Below are 15,737 nucleotides of genomic sequence, written 5' to 3' on the forward strand. Positions count from 1 at the left end.
TCACACTAAACTCACATCAAACATTTTCAATAATACAAGTCAGCAAAGACATACCTCGACCCCACATGTATCAGCCCTTTCCCTAGAGACTGAACAGAAGGTACACACGTATAAAACAGCAAAACAGGCTGAAAATGGCCTTGAGGAAAAGCGGTTTTCAGCTGCAGACTCCAGCTTGGCATCTGACTATTGCTCACTGCTGGCTGCCCCCTTCTCTGAGTCAGAAGGTTCTTTTAAAATCTATTATCATTTTCTTTGCATAAAGTCAGGCAACTTTTTTTAATCCAAAAAAAGTTTAAGTTAACGAAAAGCAAATGTAAGCACGAGGAACAATCATTCACAACCCTTCCATAAATCACTGGGTTAACGTCACACACGGTTCTGTCTCAAACCCTTCCCTACAATCCTCCTCAGACACAATGATGTTACTGACAAAACACCCGAATTTGGTCAGGCTACCACAATTTCCTTCACGCGTGTCTTCTTTACCCAGCAAGTATACCAGTTTGAGAATGAAGTGAGTTTTCAAAACCTAAATTAAAATAACCCTGGTATGCCCTAACCAGTTTGGCTCAGTGGATAGAGCGTCGGCCTACGGACTGAAGGGTCCCAGGTTCGATTCCAGTCAAGGGCATGTACCTTGGTTGTGGGCACATCCCCAGTAGGGGGTGTACAGGAGGCAGCTGATCGATGTTTCTCTCTCATCGATGTTTCTAATTCTCTATCCCTCTCCCTTCCTCTCTGTAAAAAATCAATAAAATATATTTTTTTAAAAATAAAAATAAAATAATCCTGGTATTTCATACGTTTACCAGCCAACACTCCCCCCCCCCCGCCCCCCGCCACCAGCAATTTGTCTTGGTAAACATTCTTCGGAGCTAGCATTCCTGGGTATGTGATGCACTGGGTGGATGTGACATCCTGTATGCATGGGCTAGGGCCACGCTCCTGGCTTTGTGGCCACAGCAGCCATCCAGACGGACATGCTGGCCTGCACCTCTCATCTCCCCCCTTCCAGAAGTCAATTCTTCCTCTTACCTTATATAACAGGAATAGTAAAGGCGTGTGGGTTGCTGGGGATGGTCTCCGTGTCTGTTCCAATTTCAGGAGCTCCACACGCAAAGAGATCCAGCAAATCTCTGCTGGCTCGTAGCCAAGCTACCAGCAGCTCAGCCAACCACCCCTGAGGGTGCTTCCTCCTCACCAGGCCTCATTCTTCATGATTTCCCAACTGTTGTAACTGCTTTGTCGAGTAGCTGCCAAATGTGCCCATAACGCTCCATGGGCCTCCAGGGAGCACCCCGACCACTAGGCTCTGCGGGACCACCCTGGGCATCGTCTTGGTTTTCCCGATTTCACACCAGCCTGAGCACTGCACCACCACCGCCGCCGCCTCACCTCTGCAACTCCTACGACTGCTTGGCCCTTGTGCTTTCCAGGTATGTGACCTGCCTCAGCTGTGCTGAGCTTGAAGACACCACCTAGGAAAGTTGGTGCTTATCTGCTTTCCACTTAGCACAGAGGCCTTCAAAGACCATCCAGGTGGCCAGACGAGGCCTCTGCCCAGCCTATGTATGTCCTCCAACCCAACAGCCTCATCAGGCTGTAACTCAAAAGAGGACTCTGGGCCTGGATTATTCCTGAAGAATTAGAAAATGTCTAGGGAAGAGCTTTGTGGAGGAGCCCTCAGGGTGCTGTGAACTAGCACGCACGTGAGCAGATGAGAATTTCCAGGCCCACAGGAAGGATGACCTTCTCCTTGCCCAGGGGCCTCCCGGGGCCTTTGAAGGAGGCCAGGGGTAAGATCCTATCAGCTCAGCTCGAAGGGGCCACACTGGGTATCAAAATGAAATAGTGGTCAGCTTGGGGATTCCAGGGCCAGGAGGAAGGAAGTTATCAGTCCCAATTCCATGAGGCACTCTCCGCGAGGGGAGTCGCTTCACCTGAGGGCTGTGCCTAACAAGGTAACATAGGACAAGTCCCCAGCCCCAGCTGGCTCAGAACAAAACAGCTCAGGAAAAGCCTTCATTGCTTTGTTTTGATTGTTTTGCTTTTTACATTATAGAGACTCAACCTCTGAGGTCATTGCATAACTAATGCTGCAAAGAAAATGTATCTGAGTGAGTTTCAAGAAACAGACAAGGTTCCCAGGAAGGAAGACTTTCTTTTTTAAATATATTTCCTTCTTGTCCTCCATGCACCTGGGACGGTGCTGCCCCTAGGAGTGCAAGGAGAAGCCATATTTTGGAACCTACCCAAATCTAGACAGTCCTGGTCTTCATGCTCATTCAGTTGAACCACCAGGCTTTTCAGGCCCTGGAAGAGATAAAGTCAGGTGTGTGTTTTTAATGCCATATTAATGCTTCCTTATTTTTGTAAACTAGAAAAACAACCTCAGAGAACACCAGTAAAGACATGTTACATGTGCACCACACATAAACAGAAAACTAGTCTTGTCCTTAACTGATAGTATTTAAGAGCTAAAAATACGAGACGGACCTGTCCCAAGCTGAAACCTGCCTGCGAGCTCTCCATAGCTTCTCTTGCTCCAAGGCTCTCTCCCAGGTTCACTCTAGCAAGCGCCTTACCGGCACACAGCTAGCTATCAGTCCTGGAGTACAAGTTTGTTTTGGAAAATGTATTATGTCATCTTGCATATACTACTAGAAAGATAGCTAGGTATGGTCATAAACACTAGAGATGGAAAATCCGATAAAGAAAACTGAATTTCAAGTTATTCTGAATGTGGCGTGGGGCACATCCTTGAGTGTGTGTGTGTGCGTGTGTGTGTTGGTTTTTTCTTGGGGGATTGTAAAAAAATTACTACCACCAGATCTTCACTTCCACTTTAACTTTGGGGAGCAGCACAGAGGAAAAAAAGGGGGCCAGGGAGTCATTACCTTTCCATCCTCCTGTTCAGGTGAAGATCTACTGGACACCAAATTCTTAACCTCTGCAAAAGGAATAATTCTCATCAGGATCTGCTGATGAAAGCTTTTGGTTTTCTTTTTAAATAAAAAAAGAAAGGAAGGAAGAAACTAGATGGAGAATAAAAATGAACTGTCCAGAAACTGTCTGCATAAAACCAGGTATTTAGATTAAGCTTCTTAAAAACCAACTGTCCGCAGAGCAGCGTCTCTCATAACCTTACTGGCCACACTCGGGGATTATTTGTGTGGACCAAGATGTAAACAAGCCCAGGAGCTCTCACAGGGAATCCTGAAGGGGGGAAAAATGGTCATTAAGTAAATAAAGGCCCTTGATACAGGAGGAAGGCTGCTCACTAAAGGAAGGCTCTTCAAAATAGCACAGATTCTAAGGCCATGACTTGTACCCACCTGAGGAAATCCCGCACATCTATTTCCTCAAATACCAGAGATTTCATGTTTCAAACGAGCACCCTTCATTCTAGATGCAGCCTGGCCTTTCCTGGGGCACCGGGGGAAGTCGAGAACGCCAGCACAGCCCTTAGGCTCAGCCTCGGACGGTGGCAGGCTCCGCACTGACAAGCCGCAGGCATGCCGGTGCCCCTCTCTGAATACAGGCTTTCCTGGAAATATCAGTGGTCAGGATGTTCTGGGATGTTCAGGAAGGTTCACTTAGGGGGTATTTTTCTCTGTGCCTTGACTGATTGGTTCTCTTCCCAAACACTCAGTTGCCGGTAAACAAGGGCCACTGTTGTTCAATAACCACCAACAGCCGGTTTGGGTCCAAAGAAAATAAAAGGACAGATGGCTAAGAATCTTTGCTCTGAATTTGCATTAATATCCAACATTGTGGGCCCCAAGGCCCTACTCTGGGCCCCTCAGCTCCCCTGCCCCCATGGCCCTGCTTGGAGCTCATTCTGGGGAAACCCCACTGCTTTTCCCAGCAGGTCCATTAAGCAGGCTCTGCCACACTTATTCATTTAAGTCACGGTGGGCGGCGGGCCTCAGACCTCCAAGTGGGCTTTTTCAAGCTCTTCTCACTGCCTGGCAACATGTTGGGAGTTTTCTTCCGTGTGTCTGCTTAGAAAAGTATAAGGGATTCATTTACACCTTGAGGCAAGGATGAAGCAGAGCAGTCAACTTTCTCACTGGCATGAGGGGTTTTTAACAATCTACATCACAAAAACTTTGAATTTGCTTTTCATCAAACAAGTAATAAGATATTAACACTCCAAAATAGTGTACTGTTCTTGAATTCATAGTGCACATCAGCTCTACAAGGAGAAATGAAAAAGCAAGAGCCTCAATTGTGTGTGGTCATGTCAACTGACCTCAACAGGGAATAAGGACAAAGCAGCAGCAGACAGACACACAGGCAGCTTTAGTTCCCCGGCATCCTGCCTACCTTTACATGCACACTCCACACAGGCCTCTAGGTGGCAGCAGAGTAACATTGGCAGGGCAGCATGGACAGCAATGTGTGTGTCAACTAGGCCAACTTCACACTTCAAAAGCCTGCTGTGTAAGAGCCTATGTCCAAAGCTTTTCATCCCACTGCACAGATGCAGAAAGCTGATGTGAAGCACTCACTATGTTGTTTACCACACTGTAGTAACATAGTAGGGTTTGTTTTGAAACATGTATACACAAACCCTAAAAATTAGGTAAGTGGGAAAGATATCAGCAATGCATTAAAAATGAAGGGAAGGGTAACCAGAACCAAAGTTTCAACAGACACGTCTGCACAGATACCAAGAGTCACACATGTGTTTATTTTGTCCTTGATAGAATATTCCTTTAAAGCCATGTCAGACCATATGCTCTTAAATTAGGATGATTCTGCATTCCTAAAGAATTCTACACCAACACTGATGATTCAGAAGAACAGTGCACATTTTATTTAAGATGGCTAATGAAGAAGGCTATGTCATCTGGTAGTCCAGCATGCAACAATAAAGAATGTGTTCACCCTGGTAGTATGTTCTCACCCCAGCTCCCCGCCCCTCTCAAAAAGCTAGGTTTTGTTCATGGCCAGTTTACATTTTTTCCTTATAGTTTAATGTAATTTTGTTTAACTTTTTAAAAACTATATTAAAATAGACAAGTCTTTATAAAATTTGTATTCCATCATTTAAAAGATAATTTGCAAAGTTATAAAACCTTTATACTAAAATCATTAAGATATTTGTGACAGCCCTAACCAGTTTGGCTCAGTGGATAGAGCGTCAGCCTGCGGACTCAAGGGTCCCAGGTTCGAGTCTGGTCAAGGGCATGTACCTTGGTTGCGGGCACATCCCCAGTAGGGAGTGTGCAGGAGGCAGCTAATCGATGTTTCTCTCTCATCGATGTTTCTAACTCTCTATCCCTCTCCCTTCCTCTCTGTAAAAAAATCAATGAAATATATTTTTAAAAAAAAGATATTTGTGACAGCATAAATTCAGGATAATAATGTATCATTAATTAATTTAGGTCTATACAGAACTGCATCTTAGAGCTTTCAAAGAATTTGGCACTCATTCTACTGGGGTTTAATTAAATTGCTCCAGGAGAGTTTCTGCTAAATTACTCAGATCCTTTTACACTCACCCACTGTACCACCAACTGCACTGTGCAATCAAACCACTCATTGCTATAGCAACCTTCAGCAGATAATGATATCAGTAACTCCAAGCTATTCTGTTTTAAAGACCTATTAATCTTGCTTTCCAGGCCACCCAGAAGTAAGAATTACCCCCTCTACTAGTAAATCAGACTTACCAACTTCATAAACATACCTTTTTATTGCCAAGCTGCAATGGAACAAGAAATAATTTCTAATAATCATGTTTACCAGTGACACTGCAGCAGCAAACAGGGTTTTCAAAACAGGGTTAAGTAGCTGTAAGATTTATATCAGTGTCTTAAGAAACAGATTAGCCTAATAGATTTGAACTCTGTGCACAAGCCTGTCCCCTTTTGAAAAATGGGGCCAACCAGGCTAGACTTAAGCAATGAAAAAGCTTACATTGAAAATTTAGAATGCACAGTATTCTCCTTTAACTACCATTTGCGGTGCCATCTGACTCCTCCCCCAGGAGGAGGCAAGAAGAATCATGATCAGAGCCAGCCAGACAACTACTGTTGTTTCATCGCTACCCTCGGGTTCAGCTGTCCACGGTCAAGTGCACAACTGGGTTAGGTTTGCAGGGCAGCATCGAAGCACAACTGGAAACAAGGGCCTTGCTCTCAGCTTGCTCCACTTGCCCCACAAATGCCCACAGGAACCCTTAGGGTGGTTCATAGTCTCTCACTGAATCCGTTTCTCCCAAAAGACCATGAGTCCCAGAAAGGCTGGGTCCAAATAGATTTGAGTCCAATACCTGTATCCCCAGGGCCAAGCTGATTGCAGGGCACACTACAGATACTGAATAAGTGCTTCTCTCTTCCACCTGGATCTGGTGGCCCAAAGCAGCCAATGAGATGTGGTGAGTTGTTAGGCAACCTGGGGGTGAGCCAGGTAAAAGAAGGCTGCTTATTTTTTTAGTTATTCCTTCAAACACTTCCAATACTAGCACTATTTTGATACAACTCCAAACTGGATCAGACTGATGAATGCTTTTCCCCTTGCCTCCTCCCACCCCTCCACCTCTGTCAGACCCAGTCTACCCTTTCCTCTCCGGTTATGCACTTGTGTTTCACTGATAACGACTTCACGCCCACGTGTCACTTTAATGTTTTAGCCTAGTGTGCATGTCCTATTCACAACTGCCAGAGATTCAAAATGGTGAAGGGGACAAATGTGAGAAACTATCCACCACTATTATTTCAGAGGCTACTACATCACCTTGACCTTCTGTTTCAGTATCCCAATTATGTGGGGGTTTTAGCCCCTAAAAGTGGGACTACTGATAAGAATAAGCATGGACTGGGAAAAACACTGAGGCATGTATCTATAGAAATATCTCTGTGAGCCCTGTCAGTCCTCAACCCTCAACATTCCATTTGGTTCAACAAGCAAACCAGGCCCCCACTGACTGCAGCATCTGCAGCCGGGAAGAGCGTGTCCCGGTGAGAGAAGAAATTCTTGCCCCTCAGCAACTCAAAAACATGTTCCTTTACAATATCATTTTTATATTTGCACTCTGCATTCTTTCAGAAAGAATTTAAGCCATCTTTTTTGAAATACAGTTTTTAAAAATAATTTGTGACACTTTTGAGCCAAAAAAAAACTAAGAAACTTTGAAAGGGACTACGAAAAAGTAATCAATAAAATCACTGTTAATGTTTTAGTGTATACTCCTCTCCAGACATACGTATATTTTGTCACAACTTTATTGAGATATAATTCAATACCATGTTATTCACCCATGTAAAGGCTATAATTCAGTGATATTTAATATATTCAAAGTTGTGCAATCATCACCACAATCAATTCTGGAACATTTTCATCACCCCAACTTGAAACCCAGTACCTATTATCACTCACTACCCATTTATCCTCAACCTCCCCACTCTCACCCAATCCTGGGCAACCATTAGTCTATGTTCCATCCTGAGGGGTTTGCCTATTCTGGATATTTTATATAAATGGAATCACACAATATGCGGCCTTTTGTAACTGGATCTTTCACGTAGCATCATGTTTTCAAGGTCCGTTCATGTTGCGATGTATCAGTACTTCATTCCTTTTTCTTCAGTTTATCTTTATTATTGAAAGAATTACAGATGTCCCCCTTTTTTCTCCATTGACCTCTCTACCCCGCACCTACCTCTCCCAGGCCCTAACCATGTCTGTGTCCATGGGCTATGCATATATGCATATATGTTTCCCAGTTAGTCTCTCCTCACCCACCACCCACTCCTTGCCTTCCCTTTGAAATTCATCAGTCTGTTCCACGCTTCTAAGTCTCTGAATCTATTTCGTTCATCAGTTTATTTTGTTCATTACAGTCTACATATGAGTGAGATCATGTGACACTTGTCTTTCACTTCATTCCTTTTTATCACTAAATACTATTCTGTTTTATGGATACACCACTGAGTCCACGCTAGCCACGTGGTCTAGCTCGAACTCATAATGACCGAGAGTTGACCAGTTGTCAGAGATGGGTCAAGGTGCTCCATCTTTATTTTCTCATTTAAGTCTTGCTATGAAGGAAGTATTAACTGACACTCCCACACCACCATTTTCCACAAAAGAAACCACAGCGAAGTCACTTGCATAAGCTCTGAAGGCAGTCTGTGGCAGAGCTGGGGGTGTTAGCAGTCTGCCTGCTGCTGGTGTGTGTCATCAAGACGTGTCTGTGCCTGTGAATCCCAAATCTCCCATCCTAAGAGCTTTGTGACACAGGCCAGTCCTGTGGAAGACAGCTCATTCAAGTCAATGGTTTTAATTCTGCACTTTCCATCACACAAATGCTGGCAAGAACCCTAGAACAGCAGTCCAAAGGCTAAATAGGAATAAGCTAGTCAGAGAAAGATAAATATCACATGATATCACTCATTTATGGAATATAATGAACAACATAAACTGATGAACAAAAACAGATCCAGAGACAGAGAAGCATCGATCAGACCGTCAAACCTCAGAGGGAAGGTAGGGGAGGGTGGGGGTAAGGGGGAGAGATCAACCAAAGGACTTGTATGCATGCATATAAGCCTAACCAATGGACACAGACACCAGGGGGGTGAGGGCATGAGTGGGGGGTTGGGGGGTAATGGGGGGATAAGGACACATATGTAATACTTAATCAATAAAGAAATTAAAAAAAAAAACAAAGGCTAAATAGGTCAATGTTCTGTTCTAGAAGGGTGGTGGGTATTCTACAGTGCAGTGAGTTCTGACTGCCTGGGCAAGCTGTGTGACCTCGGACAAGTTATGTGACCTCTCTGTGCCACACCTCCTCATGTATAAAACGGGGGAAACTGGTTCCTGCCCCCAGAAATATCCCTCTCTACAGCCACTGGAATATGTGTTCCATGTTCAGCTCACAGCTGAAGCCCCAGCACGTAGAACAGTGCCTGACACGCAACAGATGCTTGAGTGAAATTAAATGGCAGTCAACTCCTTGAGATCAGGGTTTTTCCTCTTTGGCTTTTGGTTACTGTTACATCACCAGTGCTTAGAACGTGCCTCGCACAAAGTGGGCACTCAGTAAATGTCTATTGACTGGACAAGTAAACGAGCCCACAGGACTCCCACCTGTCTGCTAGGCTGAGCCTTACGTTTGGATCCATGGCCTCTCCACCTTCCACAGGGGGTCACGAGGAGGAAATCCCCCCGAACCTGCCTGCAGCTGCTGCCTCAGCCCTGAAGGAAAGGACCTCACCTTCTCTCCTTTGTGCCTGGAACTCATGTTCCAACCCTAAACCCCTGGTGGTGGTGGTGGTTGTTGTTGTTGTTGTTAATGAGAATGTGGAAGATAATTAATGGAGAGAATCCAACAAAGTAAGAAACTAGTGACACCAAGGCTAAGACAGCAAATCACACAAGGAGTTTTAAAAACTACAAAAGAACAAAAAAGAAAATGGATTTGCAGAATGGTCAATGCTATTGCAGTGGTTCTCTTTGTCTTATGGCCCCATAGACTCTAGGCACAATAGCTTCCCAAACAGCACAAACTGTGTGGCGAGGCGTGGGTGATCTGGAGACTCAGCGTGACCGTGAGTCGTCAGTCCCGTGCCCCAGTCCCAGTGTGAGCATCTCTATACAAATGGATGGAGAGAACCCAAGAGACAGTGGAAAAGGAGGAAATAAGGTCTAGAAAGGACAGGATCAGTAAAGATGAGGAAGCAACATTCCTAAACTACCCTCCCCAGACCACTTCCACGAGATGCTGAGAACTGTGAAGAGAGATTCTTTCATGACCAATTTAGAGAACTGTTAGGTTAAACAGGATTATACCGGCTTCTTGACTGCAAGACTTACTAGAACCTACAAAACATTAAATGTATTCTCAATCTCCAACACAGGATTCATATAGAGAATTTTTTACTTATCTGGTCAAAGAATCCTTATTTTTCAGAACATCTTCCAAGATTGGTGTTCTGAATAATGCTCTTTGGAAATCCTAGGGTAGGATAGTAAGGTACAAAATAAGAACCAAAAAAAATGCAAGGGACAAAACAGAGTCAGTTGGGAGGTTAATAAATACTAATAAATTTAGTACTAATATTAATTAATAATTAGCTTATTCATCCCAGCATATTAAAAATGAGATGACCTTTGGGCCATTTAATTCATTTGGAATAACTTCCCATCATTCTGGAAGTACAGTTACAATCATGAAATTATGGAACATAATTGGTTCAGAGACAATAATAAAACCATGTATCACACTAACAGGAACAGCACAGTAAATTTCTAGGCTAGAGTTATTATAGTCTTTTAATTAATGGCAGCTACAAGCTTAGAGCATCCCTCTATCCACTGCTGCAGGAGGAACAGAAAAACATGAGCTATTAAGAATATTTTAGTAGATGTCAAAGGGAAAGTTTGCTTTTGGAGTTTAAAGGTGGTAAAAAGCAAGCTCTTATGCTCAGAATGTTTTGTTCTTCCAATTGAGTCACTTCCAGGGTTATGAATGGACAAAAAACTAATTGAATATTTTCACTTGAGTTGAATACTGCCCTCTGCTGGGATGTGCATACAGTTTCTAATGTCCAACAAGCATATACAGATTAAAGCATTGTCTAGAGCAGTGGTTCTCAACCTTCCTAATGCTGCGACCCTTTAATACAGTTCCTCATGTTGTGGTGACCCCCAATTTAATTGTTACAAATTGAACATAATTAAAGCATAGTGATTAATCACAAAAACAATATGTAATTATATATGTGTTTTCTGATGGTCTTAGGCGACCCCTGTGAAAGGGTCATTCGACCCCCAAAGGGGTCGCGACCCACAGGTTGAGAACCACTGGTCTAGAGGATCTATAAAATACACACATTGTTTGAAGTTAGAGGACTTGAGTTTCTGTCCAAATTATTTTTCTTATCGGTTGAGTGACTACAGTCCAACTAACAGCCAGGTATGTATTAACTTGTCCGTCCCCTAGGCCAGTGGTCGGCAAACTCATTAGTCAACAGAGCCAAATATCAACAGTACAACGACTGAAATTTCTCTTGAGAGCCAAATTTTTTAAACTTAAACTATATAGGTAGGTACATTGTTATTAACTTAATTAGGGTACTCCTAAGCTGGCCTTTGCTAAAAACGTCCTCAATCTGATTGAAGTATGTTCGCTGAGGTCGACCCCTTCCAACTCTCCCATCCACACTCGTCTTGTATACTTGTTTCATCTATCTCCTTTCGTTCATCCTCTCTATATGTCCACCCCCCACTTCTTCTAAAGCCACTTCTTCAAAATAGACTCGCCCAGGCCGAAAACCGACTTCTGCGCATGGGTCACGAAGTTTCAATCGCATTGTACGTGCATGCCCGCATGTGGTATTTTGTGGAAGAGCCATACTCAAGGGGCCAAAGAGCCACATGTGGCTCATGAGCCGCGGTTTGCTGACCACTGCCCTAGGCCCATCGAACTCAACCTAAAACTGAGTACATTTTTGTCATGATCCTGCTTCCTGTAAGGCCCATCCACCCAGGGACACACCAGGAATTGCCTTTTTCCCTCACCATGACACCCATGTGACATACTACACCTTCAGGACAGAACCCACCTGTCCCCACCTCTTCACACTCATTACACTGCTGTGATGCTGACCTTCTTCTGCATTACTTTCAGCAGCTCCCTGGCCTCTCCGATCCATTCTCTACACTCTCACAGTGACCTTTCTAAAATAATAATCTAACCTCAGTTCCTTCAAACAGTTTCCCTGTCAGGGTAGATTTCCAGTTCCTTGCCTATACAAGTCCTGCTGACCTGCCTCTATCCCAAGCCTGTGTTCCTGGCATCTCTCTCTCTCTCTCTCTCTCTCTCTCTCTCTCTCTCTCTCTCTCTCTCTTTCTCTCTCTCTCTCACACACACATACACACACACACACCATACCCCAGGACTGCAAAACGACCTGCATCTCCCCCCCCCACTCCCTAATGCATCATGCATAAACTGGTTCAGGACTCTGTATTGCATATATTTCCCCTATCTAGATTCCATTCCCTCTATTACAGGTGTCCTCAAACTACGGCCCGTGGGCCACATGCGGCCCGCCGAAAACATTTATCCGGCCCGCCGGGTGTTTTTGCCGCCACTGCCTGTCCCAGGCCCGCAGTGCGCATGTGTGGAATGTCTGAGGGACAGTGAACTGGCCCCCTGTTTAAAAAGTTTGAGGACCTCTGCTCTATTAGATCACAGCTCCAGGGTCACCTCCTCCAGGAAGCCTTCCATCACACTCCACAGAGTTCTCATCGTGCTAGAGCCACATTACTCCCGTAGCACTTATCATAATATGCTGGGACAGCTTGTTTTCCTGCCCCAATCTCAAATTGTTCACCCTGTAAGGGCAAGAACTTAGAATTTAAGTACATATTTAGACCTTATTTTTGTTCTCAATTCGTTCAATGGTGTAATACAGGGGAATAAAAAGACAAAAGACATTAATTCAAAATTGGAAGTTGACTTAAAAAAAAAAAAGGAAAAACAAGGGTGAGGACTTAAGAAATAACGGTAATGCAAAAACGCATCTAGCAGTACCCTACACATTTGCAACTGGCTGGCCAGAAACTTAGCTCCAACTTTTTATCAGCCAACTAGAAGCAAGAAACCTGATCTGTTCCAGTTAGAGCAGTAAAGCCAGCCAAATGCTCAGAAGAAGCCAGCATTCCTGACATGAGACCAGAAGAGGCTTCCCCTACAGGTCTTCCAAAGAAAGTGTGAAGTTACCCACCGCCGCCTAGGGCAGGCCGGGCAAGCGGCAGCTCCCTCAACGAGGCCAGCACATCACCCACAGGAGAGAACAGTGAGGGCACTTCCGCGGGGCCCACACGGGTGCCGCTGGGTAGGGAGCTCAGCTGGTGAGCTTAACCCAGGCGTATGTGCAATGTGGGTGGGCCACACAGGCGTCTGACAACATGCCACACACTTTCCTTCTCCAAGATAAAGTTTTACCGAACACAGGATCAAAGAGTTTAAGATTATACTACCTGACAAATACCTGGAATGCAACGAATCTGTGTTGCTTATTACAAGAATCAAAGGTATAAACCAGCAGTCAACAACTGGTGGCTTAGGGACAAGGATCTCGTCCTATTTTCTCTCCCTAACCCCAGCATCTAGTATGCTGGCTCTCAGCCCTCTCAGACTGAGGCATCAATAGGATTCCATGTGTTACAACGTGGAAAAGAGGAGTGACAATGTGTTGCCCCTTTACATGAACAGATAGTTTGTAATGCCCCCTCCACTATCCTGGATTTACAAGATAATGTACCCAAATAATAACCCTATCCTCACAAATAATTTCAAAAAAATAAAAACAATACTCTAACATATAAAGCAAAAGGAAACTGATAAAAGATAATATGTATTTCAATCTACAAAACCTTTGCCCTAACTATCCTAGAAGACATAGTGATGTAGTCAGATTCTTGGAACTACTGTTTTAGAAAATAAAACAAAAACAACAATAAAAAAGTCCGAATCCATTCCATATAACAAGTATGGGAATGTTCAACGATAGAGGTGAGAATGCTCCCTAGAATCACAACTTGTGTTTATTACCAGGACTCCCTAACAGATCAGACCTATGTGTGTATGTAAAGAGGAAAGAACCTGAACTGAGGTAGAGATTGCTTGCCCAGGTAAACTTCTTAGTTGGAGAAAATAAGAAAGTACCACATCCTGGCAAATGAGCTGGGTGCTATGCACAAGTGCAGCATCAACATGATTCCATGTGTTGTGACATGGAAAAGAGGAGTGACAATGTGTTGCAAAAAGTATACCTCCTGCCAGGACTCCCACCTCGAGTAGATTTGTAGCTTCAGTCTCTGAAGCTCCCTCAGGACAGTGAACCACGTACGGGGCAGGACAACCCGGGCGGGGCAGGCTGTCTGTACCCTGCAGAACATCCCGCAGCCCTGCCCCTTGCCTCTACATGCCAGGGGTGCGGCCCACAGCCCTCATGACAACAGAGATACCTTCACGTCCTCCATCTTCTTCAAGACCCATTACCCAGCACAGAGTAGAGGCTCCACAATGTGAAACAAGCTAAGGAACAAGCGAGTGATGAAGGACTGAATGGGATGAACAAACCGAACTTGAAAATGAGGATGGTAATCGGTGTGTCAGGAGAGTGCCCTGAAGATCAGGAGTGTGGGAGGACCTGGCCCAGGACCTGGCAAACAGCACTCAGTGGATGCTAATTGTTAAACAAAAGTGGGAAAACAGTATATTTCATGTGACGCTGTCAAAGGACCCAGGGGCCACGTGGTCGCCCACAACCCTGACCTTGCCTCTGATCCCCCTCGTCCTGGCTCTTCTTCACTGTGCACTTCAAGCCCAGGGAGCCGGCTAGTCTTGTGCACTTTCTGAGCTCCCGGGGGGAGAAGGAGCATGCATACCTTCTTCGGTTTCTGCAGCACTGGAGGGCATATCTGATCTTTCCTCTGGCCTGGTTTCTTGCTCTTCAAGAGTCTAAGGAAGCAAGAGAAAAAAATCACTGAATGCCAATTGAGGCCTCAAATCTGCAACAAAGAGATAAAAATCACATTCAAGGACCTCAGAGCAGGGACAGCCCAGAGGCATGGTCTGGGGAGGTGGGGAAAGATAGGCAGCACCTCAGGAAGCGGTGAGAGATGTAGGGGGAACCTGGAGGCATGGGCCAAAACCGTCCCTGAAACGAATCCTCTCCTGCTTCCCAGGTCACGACAAGGTTCTCAGAACATGATACGTGAACCAAAAAGGGGGACAGAGAACAAAGTCTTGAAACCAGAAAGAATGGCCACTGTTTTATGCATCTGCCCACCTAGCCCAACCCCCATCTACACCCTAAGACACAGGGGTCTCCGGGGCCCAGATGATGGGGAAGGACCACAGCCCTCATGACAATAAGGCTGAGCATGGGCCTTGGGCTGCACGCTGACACACACAGGTGCAGGCTGTCCCTGGCCAAGACTAAGCTTGTGAACCTTAAAGAGAAGCTGTCCTCTTTGGAACCCTCTGTATTTTTTACTGAAATGGATTTCCCACAGCCAGTGAAGATGTGAAGAAAAACAGAATTATGTGTTAATGAGTCACATGGTAAAACCACCCAAGACTGCATCAGCACACGCTCCAAATTGAACACATGGGCAAACCTAGACAACCCTACCACAGACACAGATGTCTGCAACCCCTTGGCATGACATGACGTGTATCATTTCTCAGCATTCTGATGGACAAAATGCTACTGCAGGGAGAGAGCTAAAACTGGATTAAAAGACAGAGCTAAGGTTTTTGCCTAGTATTTAATCTTCTAATATCTCCCTTCACAGTTTGGATATGTAGCACCAACCTGTCATTGTCTAACGTTTAATAGCCATTACAAATTTCCAGTCCGCCAGTGCCGCTGTAAGAGGATGTGAGGACACGAATCCTTTACAAGTCTGCACAAGTGTGGCTCTGAGTGGGGTCGGCCGAAGGGCTCTTGGGCGTGGCACAGCACACGTAGGTTCTGCAGCAAGGTTTTGCCGTTGTTCTGGAAGCTGCAGATCACTGTGCAATACCCAAACCCTGAGACTGAAGTTGCCTCCTTAGCAATACTGTGGTTCACCAAGGATGAATTAGCGCCTCAGATCAAGTCAGATAGAAAAATAGACTTTTAGCCTGGCTGGTGTGGCTCAATGGTTGAGCATCAGCACATGAACCAAGAAGTCCCCAGTTTGATTCCCAGTCAGGG

General features: G+C 44.9%; 1 protein-coding gene across 2 annotated transcripts in view; it reads right to left on the reverse strand.

Moving 5' to 3' along the window:
* The window catches only part of ARHGEF28 (Rho guanine nucleotide exchange factor 28), a 259,431-nt gene that overhangs the window by 129,939 nt on the left and 113,755 nt on the right, over positions 1–15,737 (reverse strand). For both annotated transcript variants that reach the window (XM_006081332.3, XM_006081331.3), the window contains exons 7-9: positions 14,422–14,494; positions 2,901–2,953; positions 2,256–2,316 (exon numbers count right to left, since the gene is read on the reverse strand). In XM_006081332.3, the coding sequence (XP_006081394.1) occupies positions 2,256–2,316; positions 2,901–2,953; positions 14,422–14,494 (187 nt within the window). The remainder of the gene's footprint in view (positions 1–2,255; positions 2,317–2,900; positions 2,954–14,421; positions 14,495–15,737) is intronic.

This window comes from Myotis lucifugus, unplaced genomic scaffold, assembly GCF_000147115.1.
Source record: "Myotis lucifugus unplaced genomic scaffold, Myoluc2.0 scaffold_0, whole genome shotgun sequence".
Taxonomy (NCBI): Eukaryota; Metazoa; Chordata; class Mammalia; order Chiroptera; family Vespertilionidae; genus Myotis; species Myotis lucifugus.